General features: G+C 37.0%; 1 protein-coding gene across 1 annotated transcript in view; it reads right to left on the bottom strand.

The window, feature by feature from the left end:
- The window catches only part of CSGALNACT2 (chondroitin sulfate N-acetylgalactosaminyltransferase 2), a 47,351-nt gene that overhangs the window by 14,276 nt on the left and 12,033 nt on the right, over positions 1–21,042 (bottom strand). Inside the window, 6 exon segments of the mRNA XM_030334744.1 lie at positions 3,517–3,611; positions 5,567–5,745; positions 9,013–9,114; positions 10,458–10,674; positions 13,623–13,651; positions 13,653–14,554. Of these exon segments, the coding sequence (XP_030190604.1) occupies positions 3,517–3,611; positions 5,567–5,745; positions 9,013–9,114; positions 10,458–10,674; positions 13,623–13,651; positions 13,653–14,281 (1,251 nt within the window). The 5' untranslated portion in view covers positions 14,282–14,554.

Genomic DNA, 21,042 nt, shown 5'->3' with positions numbered 1-21,042 from the left:
CTATGTTATTTATCTTGTGCTCAAATTGTTCCAGCTTTGCCATTGAGAGTTCTTCCAGGCTCCTGTGTCCCTTTGACAGACCCTCACCTCACCCTTTTGTTGTTTGAGTACTTCCTTACTTTCTGGACCTTCAGGCTCTTAATTTCCTGTCCCAGCACTAAGATCTGGAAGCTTGGTATGCTTGTTACTCTTGGGGTATCACTGCTTCTAGGTCTTCTCAGGGGACAGAGCTAGGTAATACTTGTAAGCATGTACCGTTTGACTTTTAAATCCCCAATTGTTATTCATTTCTTTTTTATTATGTGTTTCATCAACAACTGTTTAAACAAAGTTTTACTGGGGTTTTGTTGTTGTTGACTACTGTTACATTCTCAGATCTTCTTTCATACAGGCTCATTTCTCATTCTGCTGAAGAGGTCTGTAAGAAATAAACCGAGTCCCTGAATGTTCAACAATGTCTATTTTGCTCTCAAACAGATCAAATATGAATTCCAGAATTAAAGTTGTTTCTCTCAGAATGTTCAAGGTATTGTTTGATTGTCTTCTAGCACCAATATTATCAAAATGAAGGTGAATGCCAATCTGATTTTTACTCCTTTGTAGACAAGCTGGGGTTTGCTATTTTTGGTGTCTCTAAAAGCTATCAGGATTGTCCCTTCATTGTTCTCAAATGCCAGAAGACTTGTCTTTCCTTGGCTCTTTGAAGTTTTCTTCTATTTCCTCCTCTGTTTTCTCTTTTTTCCCTTCTGGAACTCCTATTCAATCAACAATTTTGGGAGCTTCTTGACTGATCCCTCATGTCTCAGTTTTCTCTCACATCATCTCTCTTGGTCTTTGTGTGCCCAGATGGCTTGTCTTCTAGTTTACAAATTTGTTTCAACTGTGACCATTCCACTATTCAGCCCATTTAGTGAGTTTTAGATTTTCGTAATTTCCCAATTCTGACCTTTTTAGCACCAAATCTGGTTTTATGAACTTAAAGTTTTCTCTTCCTAAACACACATTTATCTTAAAGTTGTTTTCATTCTGTATTCATATTCTCGTGGTTATCTTTTCTGTTTTTCTGTTGGTTTGGCTACTCCTGGTTAACCGCTACTGATTTTTGTTTCAAAAATCACTGTTCAAAAACCCTTGGCTGTTAGTTGTGAGTAGAGGGGCTTATCTCCAGTAATAGTGGAAGAGGGGCAAATGTGCCAAGAGTAGCTCATCTTCAGAGCCTGGGGCTCCCTATCCACCCTGCAACTCAATATTCCCCAAACCCTGCTCTGCCTCTCTTGCTCCAGAAACATACCCTGCTGCAGGCTACAGTCCAATGCCTAGGATGCCTGTTGCTGAGCACACGGCCAGAGAATACATACTTCACTACTCTCTGCCTTCTATGAGCTCAGAGGATGCAAAGCAGCCCCATCTTGTGTTCTCCTGAACACGTTCCAGATTCTTCTCTCCACTACTGATCCTATGCCAACTACTGCCATCTTACATAAATTTCTCAAAATATGGATCTACCAGTGAGTGGCACTTCTCTCATTCTGCAGTGCTAACATACCTTTTTGTTTTTAGTAATTCACTTTTACAAAGAATTTAGGGTGTCAGATAAGGCAAATGTGGGTGCTTCGTTTGTCATTTTGATCCCATCTGTTTCTATATTCCTCAGTAACACTGGCCTACAGATAAGGTACAGGGTATGTGTATATAAACGTCTTGCCAGGTGTTCCTCTGAAGAGAATGTTGGCTTCATAAAATTTATTAAGTAGATCATATGGTACTAACTGTTCTTTTTTGGAAAAACTCACCAGTAAAACATTATACCTATGCAACTGCAGGATAATTTTTTGATAACTGTTCTAATTTTTTAAGTGGTTCTTAGTCTTTTCAAAGCTTCCATCTTTTTTATTCATAAAGCACTAACAAAACTTTGCTCATGTTAATAGTTTATAAATGCTCAAATCTTTTATCTAGATTTTTTTTAAACTTACCATATAAAAATGATTCTCTCAATTTTTTTCTTTCAATTTCCAATGATGTGTTTCTGTTTACCCCAAATCTGTCCACGTTGATTAAAATATTTTTTTTTAGCATGGGGCGCTTGGGTGGCTCAGTCGGTTAAGCGTCGACTTTGGCTCAAGTCATGATCTCACGGTTTTGGGTTCAAACCCCGCACTGGGCTCTGTGCTGACAGCCTGGAGTCTGGAGCTGCTTCGGATTCTGGTCTCCTCTCCTCTGTTCCTCCCTGCTCACATTCTGTCTCTCTCAAAAATAAATAAAACTTAAAAAAAAAAAAGAAAAAAATTTTTTTGCACATAAAGATTAAGGTCCTATATATAGTGAAACTATTATTTTTGGTTCATTAATTTCTGCCTTTATCTTTCTTTCCTCAGAGTTATTTTTCATTTTTTAACATCTTAATTGACTTCTTAGTTTGTTTCCATTTTTATTTAATTTAACAATAAAAGATTAGGCTAAGTGCAATATAGTGTCCTGGTCTGGAACCTAGAACAGAAAAAGGATGTTAGTAGAAGAAGTAATGAAATCCTAATCTATAGTGTAGTTAGCAGTACTTACCAATGTTAAGTTCTAATTTTGATCATCACTTATATAGATATTAACCTTAGGGAAACTGGGTGAAGTATAGGAAGGCTCTATATTATCTTTCAAACTTTTCTGTAAATCTAAATTATTCCAACATAGAAGTTTATTAAAAAAAAAAAGTATTAACTCTATCAAGAACTAGAAGTTCTAATATGTGGCATTTCCACACCATGACTTTCTACGTAATTGCCCACAGAATATTATTCCTTCTTATTTAGTTTTAATTTCTAGTTAATAAGGTTTCTTTTAATTTAAAAAAATTGTTTTTTTACTGTTTACTTATTTCTGAGAGAGACACAGAGTGCCAGCAGGGGAGGAGCAGAGAGAGAGAGGAAGACACAGAATCCAAAGCAGGCTCCAGGCTCCGAGCTGTCAGCACAGAGCCCAATGCGGAACTCAAACCCACAAACCATGATATCATGACCTGAGCTGAAGTTGGATGCTTAACCAACTGAGCCACCCAGGCGCCCTTAGTTAATAAGGTTTTTAAAATTAAAATTTCTTTTTCTTTTCTTTTATTAAAATTTTTTTAATATTTTTGAGAGAGAGAGGGAGAGAGAGAGAGAGAGAGAGAGCATGAGTTGGGGAGGGGCAGAAAGGGAGACACAGAAACTGAAGCAGGCTGAACCATCCAGGCGTCCCTAAAATTTATTGTTACTGAAAATATGTTGGCAGAAATGACTAAAATTTTCATATTCTAGAACATTGTTTTCTCTGTGTCCTAAATTTTTCTTTCCCCCTCTAGAATGGTACTTAATTCTAAAACAATAAACGTGAAACCATCTTATCGTGGGGGGTGTAAAAGAGACAATGAAAATATGTTTATAATAGCTACAGTTTTTTATGGAAACTTTCTTTTCTACTTGTGAAACAAATATAAAGGAATCTAGCAAGATCTTTGTGGCCTTTCCTGACAGTGAATCTTACCAGCTGCTGCTCCACAGGCGGTGGTACATCCTGACTGGCATAAACAATGGCAGGGTTGTAAAGACTGAACACCACAGGGTAAAACACCTTCTTACCTATAAATTAAATTATATGATTACATCACACAAAGAAGTCATAAAACGAAAAGACTCATCAGTACTGCATTATCAACATTTTATTAAAGTCTTTCTTCAGTCATATGACTTTATCAATATTGTATTTTATCAATTTGCAGGCTACCAAACATCATGCTAGATTTGACGAAATAATGATGACACATCAGTAGGCCAGGCTATGAAATTATAAGCTAAAATAGACTAAAAAATAGACTAAAGGGTGTTCTACACATTTATTCTCTTTGATTTTAGGAAGATACGCAAAGGTGTTCTCTCAGCTATTCATTAGGTAAGCTATTTATTACTCATCATTTCATCTAATTAGTAGGGATAGATGTAGGTTAACCTTTGACAATCTCCAAGAACTTAGAAACTTCTGTTAAAGCCATCCTTCAAAACTAATCATAGAAACAGTAAATCCAAAGAATATTATACAATGAACAGATATGTACAGAATTAAAATATAGAACTGTACATGGATTTGAATAAGATTTGTAAAAGCTGGGAAGAGTTAAAATTACCTGATCTAATAGGTGCTGCAGAAGCCTTTGTCATTAGTATTCAAATTGATAGCACTAAAGGGAAGCTAAAGACTAGCTCATCTTCCCCCCAATAAAGACTGGCCTCAGTCAGTTGTGATAATATGAAGTGCTCAGTAACTATCAAGTACCTGTGGCAATGTGGTAGGCTTTTTATTGCAAGATCCCAACCAGATGCTCATCTCACTTTTGTTAAAACTCACTTAGGAATGGGGAGGTCAATTCTCAGAGGCCAATCTATTTCTAGACAAAAAATATATCTTGCGTTGAGCAAACATGTTTCCTTCTACTTCCACATTGTGAACTTCATGTTGACTGGTGTCACAAAAGTAAACCTAACCCTCATTTATTCACTAGGTTCTCAAAGAGTTCCTGACAATCATCCCTCATGAAAATAATAAGAAAGTAATAATTTTCATGATATGAATAGTTCTACAAAAAAAATTTACTATGAGATTTTTTAGTATAGAAAACTTCCTTTTCACATTTAAAATAAGATTTGGGGGTGCCCAGGGATGCCTGGGTGGCTCAGTGGGTTAAGAGTCCTTCTCATAGTTCATGAGTTCAAGCCCCACATCAGGCTCTGTGGTGACAGCTCAGAGCCTAGAGCCTGCTTCAAATTCCGTGTCTCCCTCTCTCTCTGCCCCTCCCCCGCTCACACTCTGTCTTTCAAAAATAAACAAACATTAAAAAAAAACATCTGGGGGTGCCTGGGTAGCTCAGTGTTGTTTGAGTGTCCAACTCTTGATTTTGGCTCAGGTCATGATCCCAGGGTCGTGGATTGAGCCCTGTGTTGGGCTCCATGTGAAGCCTGCTTAAGATTCATTCTCTCTCTCTCTCTCTCTTCTCCGCCTCTCTCCCCTGTTCGTGTGCTTTCTCTCTCTCTCTCAAAAAAAAAAAAAAAAAAAAAAAAAGATTTGATTTATAAAAATGTCATCTGCCCATACATTTTCAAAAAATATCTACAACATAGGCAAAGAATAGTAAATCATCTAAATCATCCCCATACACATAGCAAGGACACCAAGTACCATCTGTATCTGGACCTGCACGTGTGTCTTTGTGTTGGCACCACCTGCCTGAGGCACAGTGCTACTGACTCTCACACATCTCCACATTGTCTGCTTGGCTCTTTTTCTGAGAAGTGCTGCTTCCTCCTTATTAATTTTAAGGCCTTTGCTTATCTGGATTCAACTGTTGGCAACAGAATTTGGCCGCAAGAGAAGAAGGGTATGAACTTCAGAAGGGCAAATTTTCACTTTTCTACTTAATATTCTAGTTAAAGTATGCCTAATATACCTTTAAGAAAACATAATTAACTTGATTCCAAATGTGGGACACGCTGACACTGCGCTAAATTTCTACACTCAGTTCATCTACCAACATTTTACGCACCTGGCTCAGCATTTAACCGGCAGCTGTTAAGGAATTCGGCTGAGAAATATATATCAACATCACAGAAAAACATCAAGACCTCTCCCTTGTCCCAAGCTTGGGCACCCACATTTAGTCCTTGTCCACGATTAAATTCTTCATTCAATGGGATCAAAGTATAATTGTGAAAATTAGACTCACTAGGAGGAAAACATATACAACAAAGGATAAGTCCCATTTAAAGCTTAACAACTCTCTTCTTTCACAACACAACTTACGCAATATGTTTTACGCTCTAGATATTTTTTTACTTTGGTTCTACATTCATACAGGGAAAGGAAATCTTCAGCTTCACATGTATGATCATCATCAGAGACAGATACTCACTAAATGCTCATATTTGAGGCAATGTGCTGGTGGTGTGAGCTTAAAAACTGTTGAGGGGCCACTGACCTTCAGGATGTTAAAAACTTATTGGGCAGATAAGAAACATACACATGGAAAAATGGCCATTAATATTTGGTAATAAATAATGCATTCCATGTAAATGGTACATGCAAAGAGTACTCTTGCTCTAGAGTTTTTCAGATCTTTGCTCACACGTCTCCTTATCAGAGGAGTCCCCCTCACACCATATGTGAAGTTGCTCTGACTTCCCTCTCTTTCTTCAATATTTACCGCCCTGCCTGGCTTTGCTTTACTCAGTACCACCAGACATGTTTATTCGTGTGTCTGCCCACACTGGAATATAAACTCCATGAGAGCAGGGACTTTGTTTTGTTTGTTACTATGGATACAGTGCACCTCCTCAAAGAGTAGGGTTCAATAAATATTTGCTGAATGAATGAATGAACAGCAGTTCTGAGAAAACAGATTGCTTTTGTCTGAGAGTAGTTAGAGATGATGTTAGAAGCAGAATTTAACTTATGCCTTGATTAAAATCCTGAATTCAGTAGTGAGTTTAGAGGTTATTCCAATTAATTATTCTCAAAGGTAAAGAGATGAGAGTAGAAAGCATTTTAGAGAACAGGGATCAGACAAATCAGATTGGAACAAAGGGATCCTAAAATGGGAACAATGAGAGAAGACCAGAAAAGGGTCAGACTGAGGAGTGAGTGCCTTCTGTGAGAAGTTAAAGGACCTAGTCAGTGTCCTTGAGGCAAGGAGGAGTTTTTCTGCCAGGGCCGTGGTTCTCACAATGAAGTCCCCACACCCACAGCATTAGCCTCCCTGGGAAAGTATTAGAAACCCTTCCTGGTGGGTCTGGGCTACACCCAGACCTCTGAATCAGATACTAGAGGTGACAATGAGCATCTGTGTCTCTCTTGAGACAGATCATTCCAGGTCGCTCTGATGTTAAAGTTGGGAGGAGTGCTGTACTAGGGTACAGCTGGCTCAAAAAAGGGACATTTTAGGAAGATAATTCTTGTAACAGTATAGAATGGGGAATGGAGAGATGGAAGCAAAGGCTCAAATAGTGTATGGAGTGGACTCCACATGCTCTGAATGCCCACAATGTCCTCCTCATGGGATACAAATCTCTCCTTTCTTTTGGGAAAACTGCTGATTACCACCTCACACTCCCAGCACCCAGCAGAGGAACTAATCATAGAACACCCCAACCACAGTAACTTCCTAGGGGCGGGGACCAGACTCAAGCTGGGCCAATCACAATACCCCCACCCCTCATGAGTGGGCAAAACTCCTTCCCTGGGCTTTTCTCAACTGGATCTGGGAGAAAGCTCTTTCCTCTCTGATGGCAAAGCTGAGAAGATGTGAGCCCAAAGCCGCCAACAGCCATATACCTCACATGTGGAAGAAGCCAATCTGCAATAGGAGAATGAAATCAACATGCAGAGAAAAACAGACAAGAAGATAACAAGAGAATTTTCATGGTATTCAAGTCTCTGGTTCCAGTCCCTAAGATACCAAAGCTGTTTTGTTTTTTTCCCCCAAATTTGGTAATAATCCCTTTAGTTTGGGAGCTATCCAAAATTCTTTCATAACATTCCCAGTTTCCTTAAGTATTCCCTAAGTTTAAGATAGGTTTCCATCATGTGCCACAGAGGAGTCTTGATTAAAGCAGGGACAACTTCCGTAATACCAATAGAAGTGCTTGGCACTTAGTAGGTGACCTGAAAATGGTAAGCAGGGAAGAAATGAAGGGAGGGGAAACCTGGGTTAGGTGGTGGCAGCAGCAAGAAAGAACAGAGAAGAGGTCCTGTGTAGTAAGCAAGAACTTATTAGAGGTAAAGAATGAGTGAAAGATGCTAGCTCTCAGACATTAAGCCCAGGGGATCATGAGAATGGTCTTAGTCTAAACTGAAAGAGGGCCATCGGGGAAGAATAGCTAGTGTGAAGTAGGAGACAATGTTTGTTTTTATTCATGTGCTGTGAGAGTCCCTTTGGGGTAGGGACTCCAAGTCCTTCCTCTGTGCCCGTCCTACTCCAACCACCCCAGTCAGACTCCCGAGCGGTGTACCTGGAACATAGTCGGTGGGATTCAATGAATGTTAGTTGAACGGTTCGAGAGGAATGGCCGGCCAAATCTGGACTCTTAGGGAATGGCCACAACTAGCAGAAAGGTAAAGAAGCAAGTAAAAGGATACAGAGTTGGCAGCGGACAAGACAATCAACCTAACACCTTACACTGTAATACATTTATATTTACAAAATATTTACATTTTACAAACATCAGAGGAAAGTGTCAAGAAGGAACTACTGGGTGGTTAGGCATCAAATATAAAAAAGCGATCAAAGAGGATAACACAGAAAAGTTTGAATTTGGCAGCTAGGTCATAACTTTGGGCTCATAACTTAGAGATGAAAAGGCAGAAGAGCTGTAGAATTAATAATGGAGTATTAAGGAATTACAAATTCATTCATTCAAACCTCTGAGTACCTACTATGTGCCAGGTACTGTATGAGTTGCCTAATTAGAGAATTATTGTTCTATGAGGTTTAGCCAGAAAGGACAGAAACCTACTAGTAGCTGATAAGTATTATAGAGTCAGGTGGTGGTGTCTTAATGACAGGGGAGACCTAAGCATCATTTGCAGGACAAGAGAATGAACTTGGGGAAATGGAAGGAAAGAAAAGGTGACAAGTGAGAGAAAGCTCAGGAGATAATACTAAAGTGAAGGGATTAGATTTAGAAAAAGGAGAAGAGTCCAACACAAGGAAGGAAGAAGTAATAAATGGAGGCAAATAAATAGAAGGTAGGTGGGCCACAGAGTGAGAGGGCCCAGATCATGCTAGGCTATCTGTCAAGAGGGCAGGGAAGACATATTATTTAGAGTTGCGTGAGTGAATTGAGGGGTGAAATGAGGAACTTATTATCACCACCACTCATGTGCCCAGCCAACTTTTAAATAGCAGCTATTTAAAATTAACTAATTATATATCTGAAATTCTCATTCTTCTAATGTTACATATCAAGGACTTCAATGTGGACATGGCTCACCAACCTTGTGACAGATTCTAGGATAGACTTGACTTTAGATAGTCCTTCTTTACCAAAATACACCACTGTGAGATGAATTCTCTTGTCCTGATGAATACACACATCCCTAACAGAATTGAAAAATAAAGTTCATTCAAGAAAATATATAAGGCATACTCATTCAGAAAGCCATCACATGAAGCTTTAACAAAATGAATGAGGCATTACTCATTTAGAATGAAACTGCAGAAACTTTAAGTAAATACAAAAGCGGCAATATCGTTGAATTATTAAAGAAGTCACAGCAAACGCATAACAACATATGCACATGAATATAACCCTTTGAGGCCCATAGAAGTTGCCATATTTCAAAATCTTTTTGAAACATTTGCTTTGGTATTGCCTCCAGAAGCAAACAAGCTATTCAAGGAAAGAAGTCTAATCAGTTCATAAACAAATAAATATTCAAGTTGTTGGTCAAGAGTTATTTTGTCTTCAGACTGGCTAATTCCAGAAATTATACCTATCATTAAGGAATAAATATTTGCCATGACTGATGTTACTTACTGTAAAGAATAATGTAGCATCTGAAAGCAATTCCAAGAAGGGCAGTAAAAATGCTTTAGGAAATCAGATCTCAAGTGAGCTATTCCAAACAGGTAAAACTCATTGGAAGCATGATTTCTATATATTTGCTACAGAACAGCATTAACTAATTTTAAGTCCAATGATTTCAATATGAGAATAAAGATGGGATTCTAAAGCATTAAAACTAGCATATTAGTATATTAAAAACATGGCAAAGGTTAAATTAAAACAAAAAAGCAAACTTTCCCCAGCTAGCTGCCCTAATAACATACTAATTTTTTTAAATATGGCATTTTAAAATTTGGCATTTTAAAATATCCAAATTTAATGACAAAAAAGTTTTTAAAAATTATTAAACTCTCTGCTTCTCAAGATGGAATAACTGTCCCATTTTTAGTTGAATGTTTGTATTTCCGAAATTCATTTCAATTTTAAAATTCAAATTGTTCTCAAGGGAATCTTCTGGGGAAATAGCATTGTCCTATATCGTCATTGTGAAGGCAATTATGAGTGTATAGATTTGTCAAAATTCATGAAACTTCTACTTAAAATATGTGGGTTTTATTTATGTAATTTATACCTTAATAAAGTTATTTTTAAAGATTCAACTTGCCCTAAAGTGAATTCACACAATTATAAAGGTCATCAAATGTAGTTTCTAATAGTTGTCACTCTCAATTTATTTCAAAGTTCAAACTGTCAATAACACACTATATTATACATGCTTAAAAAAAAAGAGAATAGCAAAAATTAAAATTCCCAAAGCCTACAAAATTACTCTATAATTCTAAGTAATCATACTCAATGAAGGAATTAAGTAAATCTGCATGAAATGTGATTTTTTACAAGTGCTTAGTCAAATCATGACACCCTGAGAGTTACCTGAAGTTCTGCATAAACTGCGCAAAGGCTTCAGTTCTTTCAGCAAGTGGCACAATGATATTAATAATTGATCTAGTAATGTCAATCATCTCACTCTTCACTTTCATGAGAGGTCCAAAAGGGCGGAAGAGGGTCACATGTCTATATTCCATAAGGTCTGCTTTCTTAAAAAAGAGTTCATACTGTGTGCCCTTATCTCTCTCGGTGCGATAATAACCTAAAGGAAAGAGTTAGGGATAAAGATGTCTCTATGTCAAAGTTTACAAATTCAATGTGAATACTGATTTTATTCAAAGATCAAGAGTACAACAGTAGACTGCAGGGTTTTTAATCATTTTGTGAAAATATTTACCCCATTGTACAGTTGTAAACAATTCTTTCTTTAAAAGGAGAGGTTAAAAAAAATGTTCACTGCTCTATTTTATTCAATCCATAAATATGCTTCAAGTCACAACTGCCCCTTTTTACATATAACTTTTTTTAAATAGTAGAGCCTATCAACATAGTAATCTTATGATAAAATAAATTACTTCTAGCAGTTAAATTCTAGACCTGAGAGTCAAAACTTCTATTGCTCAGTTCGGTTCAATGAAAATAAATGGAATACCTTCGTGTCATTCATTGGTAGTACAAAGAGGGCTATGTGGTCCTGGTTTTGATAAAGGGTTAGTCTAGTGAGGAAGACAAAAATAAGTAAAAACAATACAGTGATATATACCTTACTCTACACACCACACACACACACACTCTCTCTCTCTCTTTCTCTCTCTCTCTGAAGAGAGTGAAGTCAAAGAAAAATTAGTACAGATTTAAACATGGTGTTGTGAGATGCCTCCAGGAGAAAAGTCTGGAAGTCTATCGGGCAATCTGATTTTTTTTTTTTTAATTTTTTTTTTTTTCAACGTTTATTTATTTTTTGGGACAGAGAGAGACAGAGCATGAACGGGGGAGGGGCAGAGAGAGAGGGAGACACAGAATCGGAAACAGGCTCCAGGCTCCGAGCCATCAGCCCAGAGCCTGATGCGGGGCTCGAACTCACGGACCGCGAGATCGTGACCTGGCTGAAGTCGGACGCTTAACCGACTGCGCCACCCAGGCGCCCCTTTTTTTTTTTTTAATTTTTTTTTTTTTTGTTTTTTTTTTTTTTTTTTTTTTTTTCGGGCAATCTGATTTTAAGTGTGACATTCAAGAGACAGGTAAGACCTATAGATGTGTGAGTCAGCCAATATCTGGGAATAAAACAATGAACAAGACAGACCAATTCCACTCCCTCCTGAGGCTTACAGTCTAAGAGGAACTACAAATTAGGAAATGGGCAATGCCAAATACTGTGATAAGTGCTATGAGAGGAGACATGGGTAGAGGTAACAGGAGGACACAGGAAGCACTGATATCTTAGACTTGTAGGTTGGAGATGACTTCTAAGTGAAGTGACATCTAAGTTAAAGTCTGGAAGAGGAATAGGAGTTACTCAATATTATTTATCTATCTATCTATCTATCTATTTATTTATTTATTTATTATTGGCAAGAGGAGTAACAGAGTGGAGGAAAAGTGGGGAAAAAAATATGTTCCATACAGAGTAAATTCTGTCAGTGAAAGATTCCAAAGAGTTATAAGATAAGCAGAGGTTGTAGAATATAAAACTGACATAGCTTCCTTTCTTTTAGGCAAATGTGAAGACATTTTGCATTTTAGTGAATTATTTCCTCAGCAGCTTTCAATTCTGCCATAAACTACAAATATGGTGAAAAGACAAAAACTGAGCTTGCAGAAAAATTAGAAGAGTTTTGAGAGAAACAACCCATCCAAAATTGCAGTAAGTGACAGCAGAAAAAAAGAAGTGACTACAATGAAAAGATAGCTGCAATGCCACAGAAAAGCACAAGCCCTCCAAAGGTCTCAAGGTGCTACCATATTGTAGTATAGCAAGTACTATCCATGATGATTCAGGGTCAAAGAAACTACATACAGTATACTGTTCACAGAATCAAGCAAAGAGAACTTTTTTTTTTTTTTAATTTTTTAACGTTTTTATTTTTGAGACAGAGAGAGACAGAGCATGAGCAGGGGAGGGGCAGAGAGACAGGGAGACACAGAATCCAAAGCAGGCTCCAGGCTCCGAGATGTCAGTAGAGCCCGATGCGGGGCTCGAACTCACAGACTGTGAGATCATGACCTGAGCTGAAGTCGGATGCTCAACCGACTGAGCCACCCAGGCGCCCCAAGAGAACTTTTAAGAAAGATTTATATCCAAAATGGTTTTTAAGTTTGTAATTAAACATCTAGCAGGAGATATAAAGTTGGAAATGGGTAGGAATCTGTAATTATTCCTGTTTCTATCCATCAGCAAATGTCTTAAATTTATAGAAGTGTTCCTCAACTTTTGAGTCATACCCTATTTTGGTATGTATAAATGCCATCCCCTCTCTGCAGTCTGTATTAGCAAAACAGGTTATTTCTTTACTTTCCCAAAAGCCAAATATGCTTTTCAAAATTATGTATGCCTCCTTGATGTTCTGACATGTGCTTCTCTTCCTCCTAAAATACAGAATAACCACCAATCTACTAAATTAGGGTTTTTTTCTTTTCTTTACCAAATAGTTTTCAAATCATTAACTTTAGTTCATACATTTAAAAAAATATAAAAAGGAATATCAAGACCAGATAAGAGAGGAATGCAAATACATACATGTACACACATAGCCCTAAGAGCCCTTTAACTTGACTAGTACTCTTCTACATAATCTTAGAAATATTCTATTTCCCTGGTCCTTATTCTTTTATTATGATCACAATATAACTTTTTTTAAAAAGCCACTTCAGGGCACCTGGGTGGCTCAGTTGGTTAAGCATTCAACTCTTGGTTTTGGCTCAGGTCATGATCTCAGGGTTTGTGAGACTGAGTCCCATGTCAGGCTCTGTACTGACAGAATCCCTCCTTGGGATTCTCTCTCCCTCTCTCTCTGCCCCTCCCTCCATTTGCTCCCTGTCTCTCAAAAATAAATAAATAAACTTAAAAAAAAAGCCACTTCAAATTCTTGGTGGAATGAAGTAGGTAAAAAATTAAATGTTCCACTACTGTAGATAATGACTTATATTTCCAACAGAATAATAGCATTTTGTCATACGAACAACTATGTATGAGCACATTTTTCACATTACCTTCTATGAAGTCATTTTCATTAACATCATTTTCTCTCCAAGGGGACTGTCCTCTCTTCCTGTTCATCATCTTCATCAGGATTATTAATAACCTCTAAGCCAGCTTCAATAACTTCTACCAATTCATCTCGCTTGTCTTTTCTAACTGGCTTTTCCTCAGGATGGCGAGTGAGACCCATTTCCAACTGGAATACTTTCATTAAGGTAAAACTTTCAAAAGGAATGACTCCATACTCACTAGGTAATTTGGCTCCTATGCTAACTTCAGCTTTGTCAATTTGGGAATGAAGAAACTCTAAAAGATCACTAGGTGTTTGTTCTTTGTTGCCTTGATAGCCTATGCCATTAGCCCCTACATTCTTTCTCTCTTGCAATGATCTCATCTTCTCACTCATTTCTTGTAATTCTTGTTTTAGTTGGGCAATTTGGCGTTTCAGACTGGTAGCCCTGGTTTGATAATGTTCTTCTTGCTCCTGTAGGAGGGCCTGGTAATACTCTTTACCATAGTTTTCCCCAATAACACCAGGAAGAGGTGCATTTCCATCAGTCTGGGGGGCACATTCCAGAAGGTATAAAAATAATACCAAACTGCAGAGTAAAGCAAGACCCAATAGCAGCCAGTGGGTCCGGGTCTGAAGAATCAATCCTCTTCTAGGCATTCTTATTCATGTGGACTTGCCTAATGAGATAAGTTCTTTGGTTGTTCATTCCTTTAGAAAAAGGTTATCACAAATTAAAAACAAAATCAGGATTTCCATTAAAGGTACCAAAATGAACTCTGCTATAGCTTAAAAACTTTCTTCCGTCAGCAGTGAAGGCTGCTTGCAGAAATGAAAAATAGTGCATACTTCCTGTATTGTTACCATGACATCCAGAATAAAGAAATCTGATCTACAGAATCAGATAAAATTCCTATATGTGTGGTGATTTTTCTGAAAGAAACAGATCAGAATCAATCAGAATTTTGTTTCCTTAAACATATCAAATTGTTGGTAGTTTCAGTAAACTTAGCTATGTGACTACTATATGTAGAACACCATAAGAAGTGCTAAAATGTAGAATATTCAGTAAATGCTGGGAGAAAGGATTAAGAAAAATACCTTATATAACACTAAAATGCCATATGTAATACTTTTAACCAGAATGTCTACACATCCATAACCTGAATAAATCAAAGAAACATTAAAATTATGTTTAGCATAGTTATTGTTACATAGACACTAACGTTTCTAATTACTTGAAAATTATATATTTATAACTTTATTAACATAATATTTAGATTAATACCCCATTTCCCACCTAGAGCATATCACCATTTGGGAACTGAGTTCCATAAATGTTTCCGTTATGTTGGTAATGGCTTACTAGAGAGATATATTTCTTCCAGTTTATTCAGTTCAAGCATTCTGTTTTATTAAATTCAATGGATGAACTCAACCAATATTAAAGCCTTAAAATTAAGTGAGGGGTGGAGGGGAGGGACAATTCCAAAAGGTCACAGACATCTGGAAAACACGTTAAGAAATATTTTTACATCCAAAGTCCTCCCATAGAGTATTTGGACATTAGATCACATAATTCTTTCCACTGTATTACACAGCAACAGATTTCCTACAAGTCTGGAAAGGTTTAGAGTCTATTTTAATAACAACAACAACAAAAAATCAAAGCACAAACAAAACAGAACGACCATTTTAATGTTTACCTATGAGGAAAAAATTCAGAAACAATTTATAAATTTACAAAATCACATGCTCTGTTCATACCACAACCAGTTGTGTGAGTCTGTATTTCTATTTAAACTAAAGATTCTTCTTCTATAAATAGAGAAGGTTAAATTTAGGAGACTGGAGGCAGGGGAGGTCCCTGCTGCAGAGAGAACTTTTATTTTAACAAAGTATTTGGCAAGAAGGATATGTGATACTCCAGCAGACTTTTTTTTTTTTTTAATTTTTTTTTAATGTTTATTTATTTTTGAGACAGAGAGAGACAGAGCATGAATGGGGGAGGGTCAGAGAGAGAGGGAAACACAGAATCCGAAACAGGCACCAGGCTCTGAGCTGTCAGCACAGAGCCCGACGCAGGGCTCGAACTCACGGACCGCACGGACTGCGAGATCATGACCTGAGCCGAAGTCGGACGCTTAACCGACTGAGCCACCCAGGCGCCCCCAGACTTTTTATAAAGATGGTTTCTACCGATGCGGCAGACCCTATGGAAGATCACCAGGGAACATCAGCCCTAGTCACTTTTAGTGAGTAGGGAAAGCCTGGATGCCTTCTGTGAAAAATGTTGCAATGTGTGTTGTGGTTTTGCTGTTGTTGTTGTATATGTGTGTATGTGTGTGGAACATATCTGTATAAAAATGTAGGATAGATTCAAACTTCTTATGGCCAGTAGACCACAAATAATGGTAATCACCCTTAGCCATTTATTACTTACGTTAACCAAATGATAACCAAGTATCATGAAAATTTTAATTTACTACTAGGAAGTTTTACTATGATGGCATCTCTTTTATTGATTATAAATCTTATTTTAAGTGATGTAGAAAAAACAGGAAAAAAACTTGGTATAAATAAAAGTATCTAGGGGTGCCTGGGGGCTCAGTCAGTTGAAAGTCTGACTTCAGCTCAAGTCATGACCTTATAGTTTATGAGTTCAAGCCCTGCGTCAGGCTCTGCGCAGACAGCTTGGAGCCTGGAGCCTGCTTCAGATTCTGTGTCTCCCTCTCTCCGCCTCCCCCACTTGTGCTCTCCCTCTCTATAATAAATAAATAAACATTAAAAAAATTATTTTAAGAAAGGTATCTAATTAAAAATAAGGATGCAAAGCTAATATTAGTTCTAGGACTTTACCACGTCTCAAAACCATAGTTCTTAGCTTGAATATCATTACTTAAAAGATAAAATTCAGAGGTATCTCTTTTAACTACTTATAAGTTATTACTAGCCTGCTTATTAGGGAAAAGACTAAAACTGAAAATGTAGAGCCACAATCTTACATAAGTTATTAATAAAGTTATACATATTTAACACATTCTAGGTAGTTTTGCTATAAGCATCTTTCCCACAAGCATTTTTGCTGAATAACTAATAAGGTCATAAGGCAATTTTGCTGTCAAAGATTAAAAAAAAATAACTGGCTGACAGTTTCTTGGTTTTATCAACTAGATGACAGCTTGGTTTCATTTCTCCATTGACCATAGTACTCCCATTTTTATATTAATAAATCTTAGGCCCCATAATATTCTATCCAGTGGGGGAATTTTGAAACCACCCTTCCCACAGAACTTTGGAATGTCTATCAATGGACATCTGACAATATGACAAAAACAAACAACAGTGTAGAAGGATTTCACAATACAATACAAAGCTAAGTTACAAATATGTATCCTAGTATTTGGAAACTGATGCCTCTCTTTAATGAAGGAAAAATTTTTCATGAAAAAATAAAGTGCAATGCTGAACACGGACATGGATCAACAAGCAAAAAAAAAAAAGTGTAATACTATGAAAAAAAGACTTTGAAGACAAGTGTTTAGGTACAATTCACAAAATAAAATCAGTTATTTGCACAATACTGCCATAAATCTACACACATTTTAAATATATTCAAATATTTTGTATTTTACAATAGTTTTTAAAATTTTGTTATTCATTTTTCATTTTTCACTATGTCCTTTTTAATAAATGCCCCTTTTTTATTTTTCATGATTTTATCTTTTATGGTGAAGTTGCTTTATGGCCAATTAGCTATGCAGGAAAAATGCTTGTGGCAAAGATGCTGCAAAAACACCAGACATGATTTAACTAAATATAGTATACTCAAACTGTTTTGAAATGAAATTTGATTAATAGAACTAAAAGCATGTAGTCGAAGTATGTTTACCTTTTATAATATGGTACCTCATAGCTTTCTTCTTATATAGCATTGTATTTGAAACTGTGAGATGTGGGGGCGCCTGGGTGGCGCAGTCGGTTAAGCGTCCGACTTCAGCCAGGTCACGATCTCACGGTCCGTGAGTTCGAGCCCCGCGTCGGGCTCTGGGCTGATGGCTCGGAGCCTGGAGCCTGTTTCCGATTCTGTGTCTCCCTCTCTCTCTGCCCCTCCCCCGTTCATGCTCTGTCTCTGTCTGTCCCAAAAATAAATAAAAACGTTGAAAAGAAGAAAAAAAAAAAAAAAAAAAAAAAAGAAACTGTGAGATGTGATCCATTACAAGGGTCACTTCTAAAGGTTTACTTTTCACTGAAATTGAACAGGAACTATCAGTGTATACCACATATAGCAGTAAGTTTTTATTACAATTATGTATATGTATGAGATCTCCACATAAAATATATTTATAAGAGGGTTGTGGTCCAAAAACCCTGGACAATACTGATTAAGAAAGTATTTTTATACATTTCCTATGCCAACTTTTAAAATAATGTTGATTAATTATAGCCAAAGTATGGAGAAAGTAAATGTGCACTGACCGATGAATGGATAAAGATGTGGTGTGTATATGTATGTATGTATGTATGTGTGTACATACATACACACACACACACACACACACAATGGAGTATCAGTCGGCAATCAAAAAGAATGAAATGTTGCCATTTGCAACAATGTGGATGGAACTAGAGTGTATTATGTATGCTAAATGATATTAGTCAGTCACAGAAAGACAAATATCATAGGACTTCATGCATACGTGGAATTTAAGATACAAAACAGATGAACATAAGGGAAGGGAAGCAAAAATAATATAAAAACAGGGAGGGGGACAAAACCTAAGAGACTCTTAAATACAGAGAATAAACTGAGGGTTGCTGGAGGGATTCTGGGTGAGGGGATGAGCTAAATGGGCAAGGGGCATTAGGGAGGACACTTGTTGGGACGAGCACTGGGTGTTATATGTAGGGGATGAATCACTGGATTCTACTCCTGAAATCATTATTGCACTATATGCTAAAAAATGTGGATGTAAATTAAAAATAATAATAATAATAAACAAAAAAATAAATAATGTTGATATTATCTTCATTTTGGCTAAGAACAATAAATGCAGAAATGAAAGGTTTAAATAAAGGTTCTATAAAACTATTACATGGTAGCATTAAAAAACCAAGGTCTTTCCCCCCTTCAAGCAAAATACAGGTTTTGAGATATCTTACATGCCTATTTACAGTTAAATCTCTTACAGTTGAAATGAAAGAAAAGTTGCTGTAATTACTTAGAATATAAATGTTATTTGCATAGCTCTGTGGTTAAAAATAAAAGATACCAAATTAAAGTCTTACTTGCCTAGTCTGCGAAGGAAACTCTTTAGCCAAACTCTCAACTAGATTATAAAAACTTTAAATATGTTAAGTATGTTGGAGAAAACATCCATTTTCGGCTGTTACAGCTTGATTGCCCTCATTCTATGTGTTTATATCATAAACAAGGTTCATTCATAACCCAGAGTTAATCCCAAGCAACCTTCTATGAACAAACAGCAAACAGTTAAATGTTGTGAGGAGAGAATGCACACTATGGAGATAGGAAAATGAGCTGTTCAAAATATGTAATACAAAATAAAAAATCTCAGGGTTAAAAAGAAACCTTAGGAGCCATCAATTCTTATTCTTTAAAAACACATTAAAGAGACTTCCTAGATGAAACAACAAGGACAGATTTACTCTTGTACTTGGGACAATAAAAAATCAACCAATAAAATCCAGAACCCGCCCTCCCAATATAAAACAATGTTTTTCAAGATACTGAACACTGGGTAACAAAGGGCAGTGATCCTTGGAGAAACAAAAAATAAACAATTGCCCAGCTTACTGCCTTTTTCCAGGTCATAACACAGGGAGTCCCCTCTAAGCAGGGACCAGTTGACTTGTTGAGTTGATGAGAGGGAGCCAACAGGCTGAGAAGACCAAGGCTGCTAGCGTGAAAGGATATAGTACCAGAAGAGAGAGTTGCACAGAGAGAGAACTCCAGAGATCTGAGGAGGACACCCTTTGGGTATTCAGCAGAGCACTGACCAGTGCAGGCATATAAAAGAAACTAACTGAAGCTAAAAAAAAAAAATTAGAGGACACAGATCTCAGCATTCATACTGGGCCAGGAATAATGTGCATGTTCCCACCAGACAGACTGGAAAACCTCAAAATACATGGGACATTGGGTAGAGTACTCAAAAGGTCTTGCCTCAGTCATGGGAAAAAACTAACTCTAGACTAAACATGGCTCTGGTCTTGCCTAACAAATCTTAAAAGCAAGACCTGAAAGGATCAAATTGTTTTCAAGTAACTGCACAACAAGCCTCAAAAATATTTAGGAATATAAAAATATCTAGCACCCAGCAAAATAAAATTCACAATGTCTGACATCCAAACAAAAATGATCAGGCATACACAGAAAAAAAAAATATAACCCATAATGAGAATAATCAATGATTAAAATGTTAAAAAAATAATCAATGATTGAAATTTTAGAACGGACAGATGCTACCCCAATGTTTATAGCAGCGCTACTGACAATAATCAAAGTATGGAAAGAGCCCAAATGTCCATCGATAGATGACTAGATAAAGAATGTGGTACATATAACAATGAAGTATTACTCAGCAATCAAAAAGAATGAAATCTTGCCATTTGCAACAAAGTGGATGGAACTAGAGTGTATTATGCCAAGCAAAATTAGAGAAAACAAATATCATATGACTTAACTCATATGTGGAATTTAAGATACAAAACAGATGAACATAAGGGAAGAGAAGCAAAAATAATATAAAAACAGGGTGGGGGGGACAAAACATAAGAGACGCTTTTTTTTTTTAATGTTTATTTATTTTTGTGAGACAGAGAGACAGAATGTGAGGAGGGGCAGAGAGAGAGGGAGATACAGAATTCGAAGCAGGCTCCAAGCTCTGAGCTGTCACCACAGAGCCTGATACGGGGTTTGAACTCATGAACTATGAGACCATGACCTGAGCTGAAGTCGGAAGCTGAACCGACTGGGCCACCGAGGCAGCCCAAACACGACTCTTACATGTAGAGAACTAACTGAGGGTTGCTGGAGGGATTTGGGGTGGTGGGATGGGCTAAATGGGCAAGGGGCATTAGGGAGGACACTTGCTGGGATGAGCACTGGGTGTTATATGTAGGGGATGAATCACTGGATTCTACTCCTGAAATCATTATTGCACTATATGGTAACTAATTTGGATGTAAATTAAATAAATAAATAATTAAAAAACAAAAACAAAAACAAAAAATGACGGATGCCAGAATTCATAGAAAAGAACGTTAGGGAGCACCTGGGTGGCTCAGTTGGTTGGGTGTCCAACTCTATTGACAATAACAGAGTTATTAATTACTGAAATTGACAATAATAGAGTCATTATTATTACTAAAACTCTAGTAGGTTTCAGCTCTGGTCA

Source organism: Lynx canadensis, chromosome D2, assembly GCF_007474595.2.
Source record: "Lynx canadensis isolate LIC74 chromosome D2, mLynCan4.pri.v2, whole genome shotgun sequence".
Lineage (NCBI taxonomy): Eukaryota > Metazoa > Chordata > Mammalia > Carnivora > Felidae > Lynx > Lynx canadensis.
This window is presented reverse-complemented; position numbering and strand designations above follow the sequence as displayed.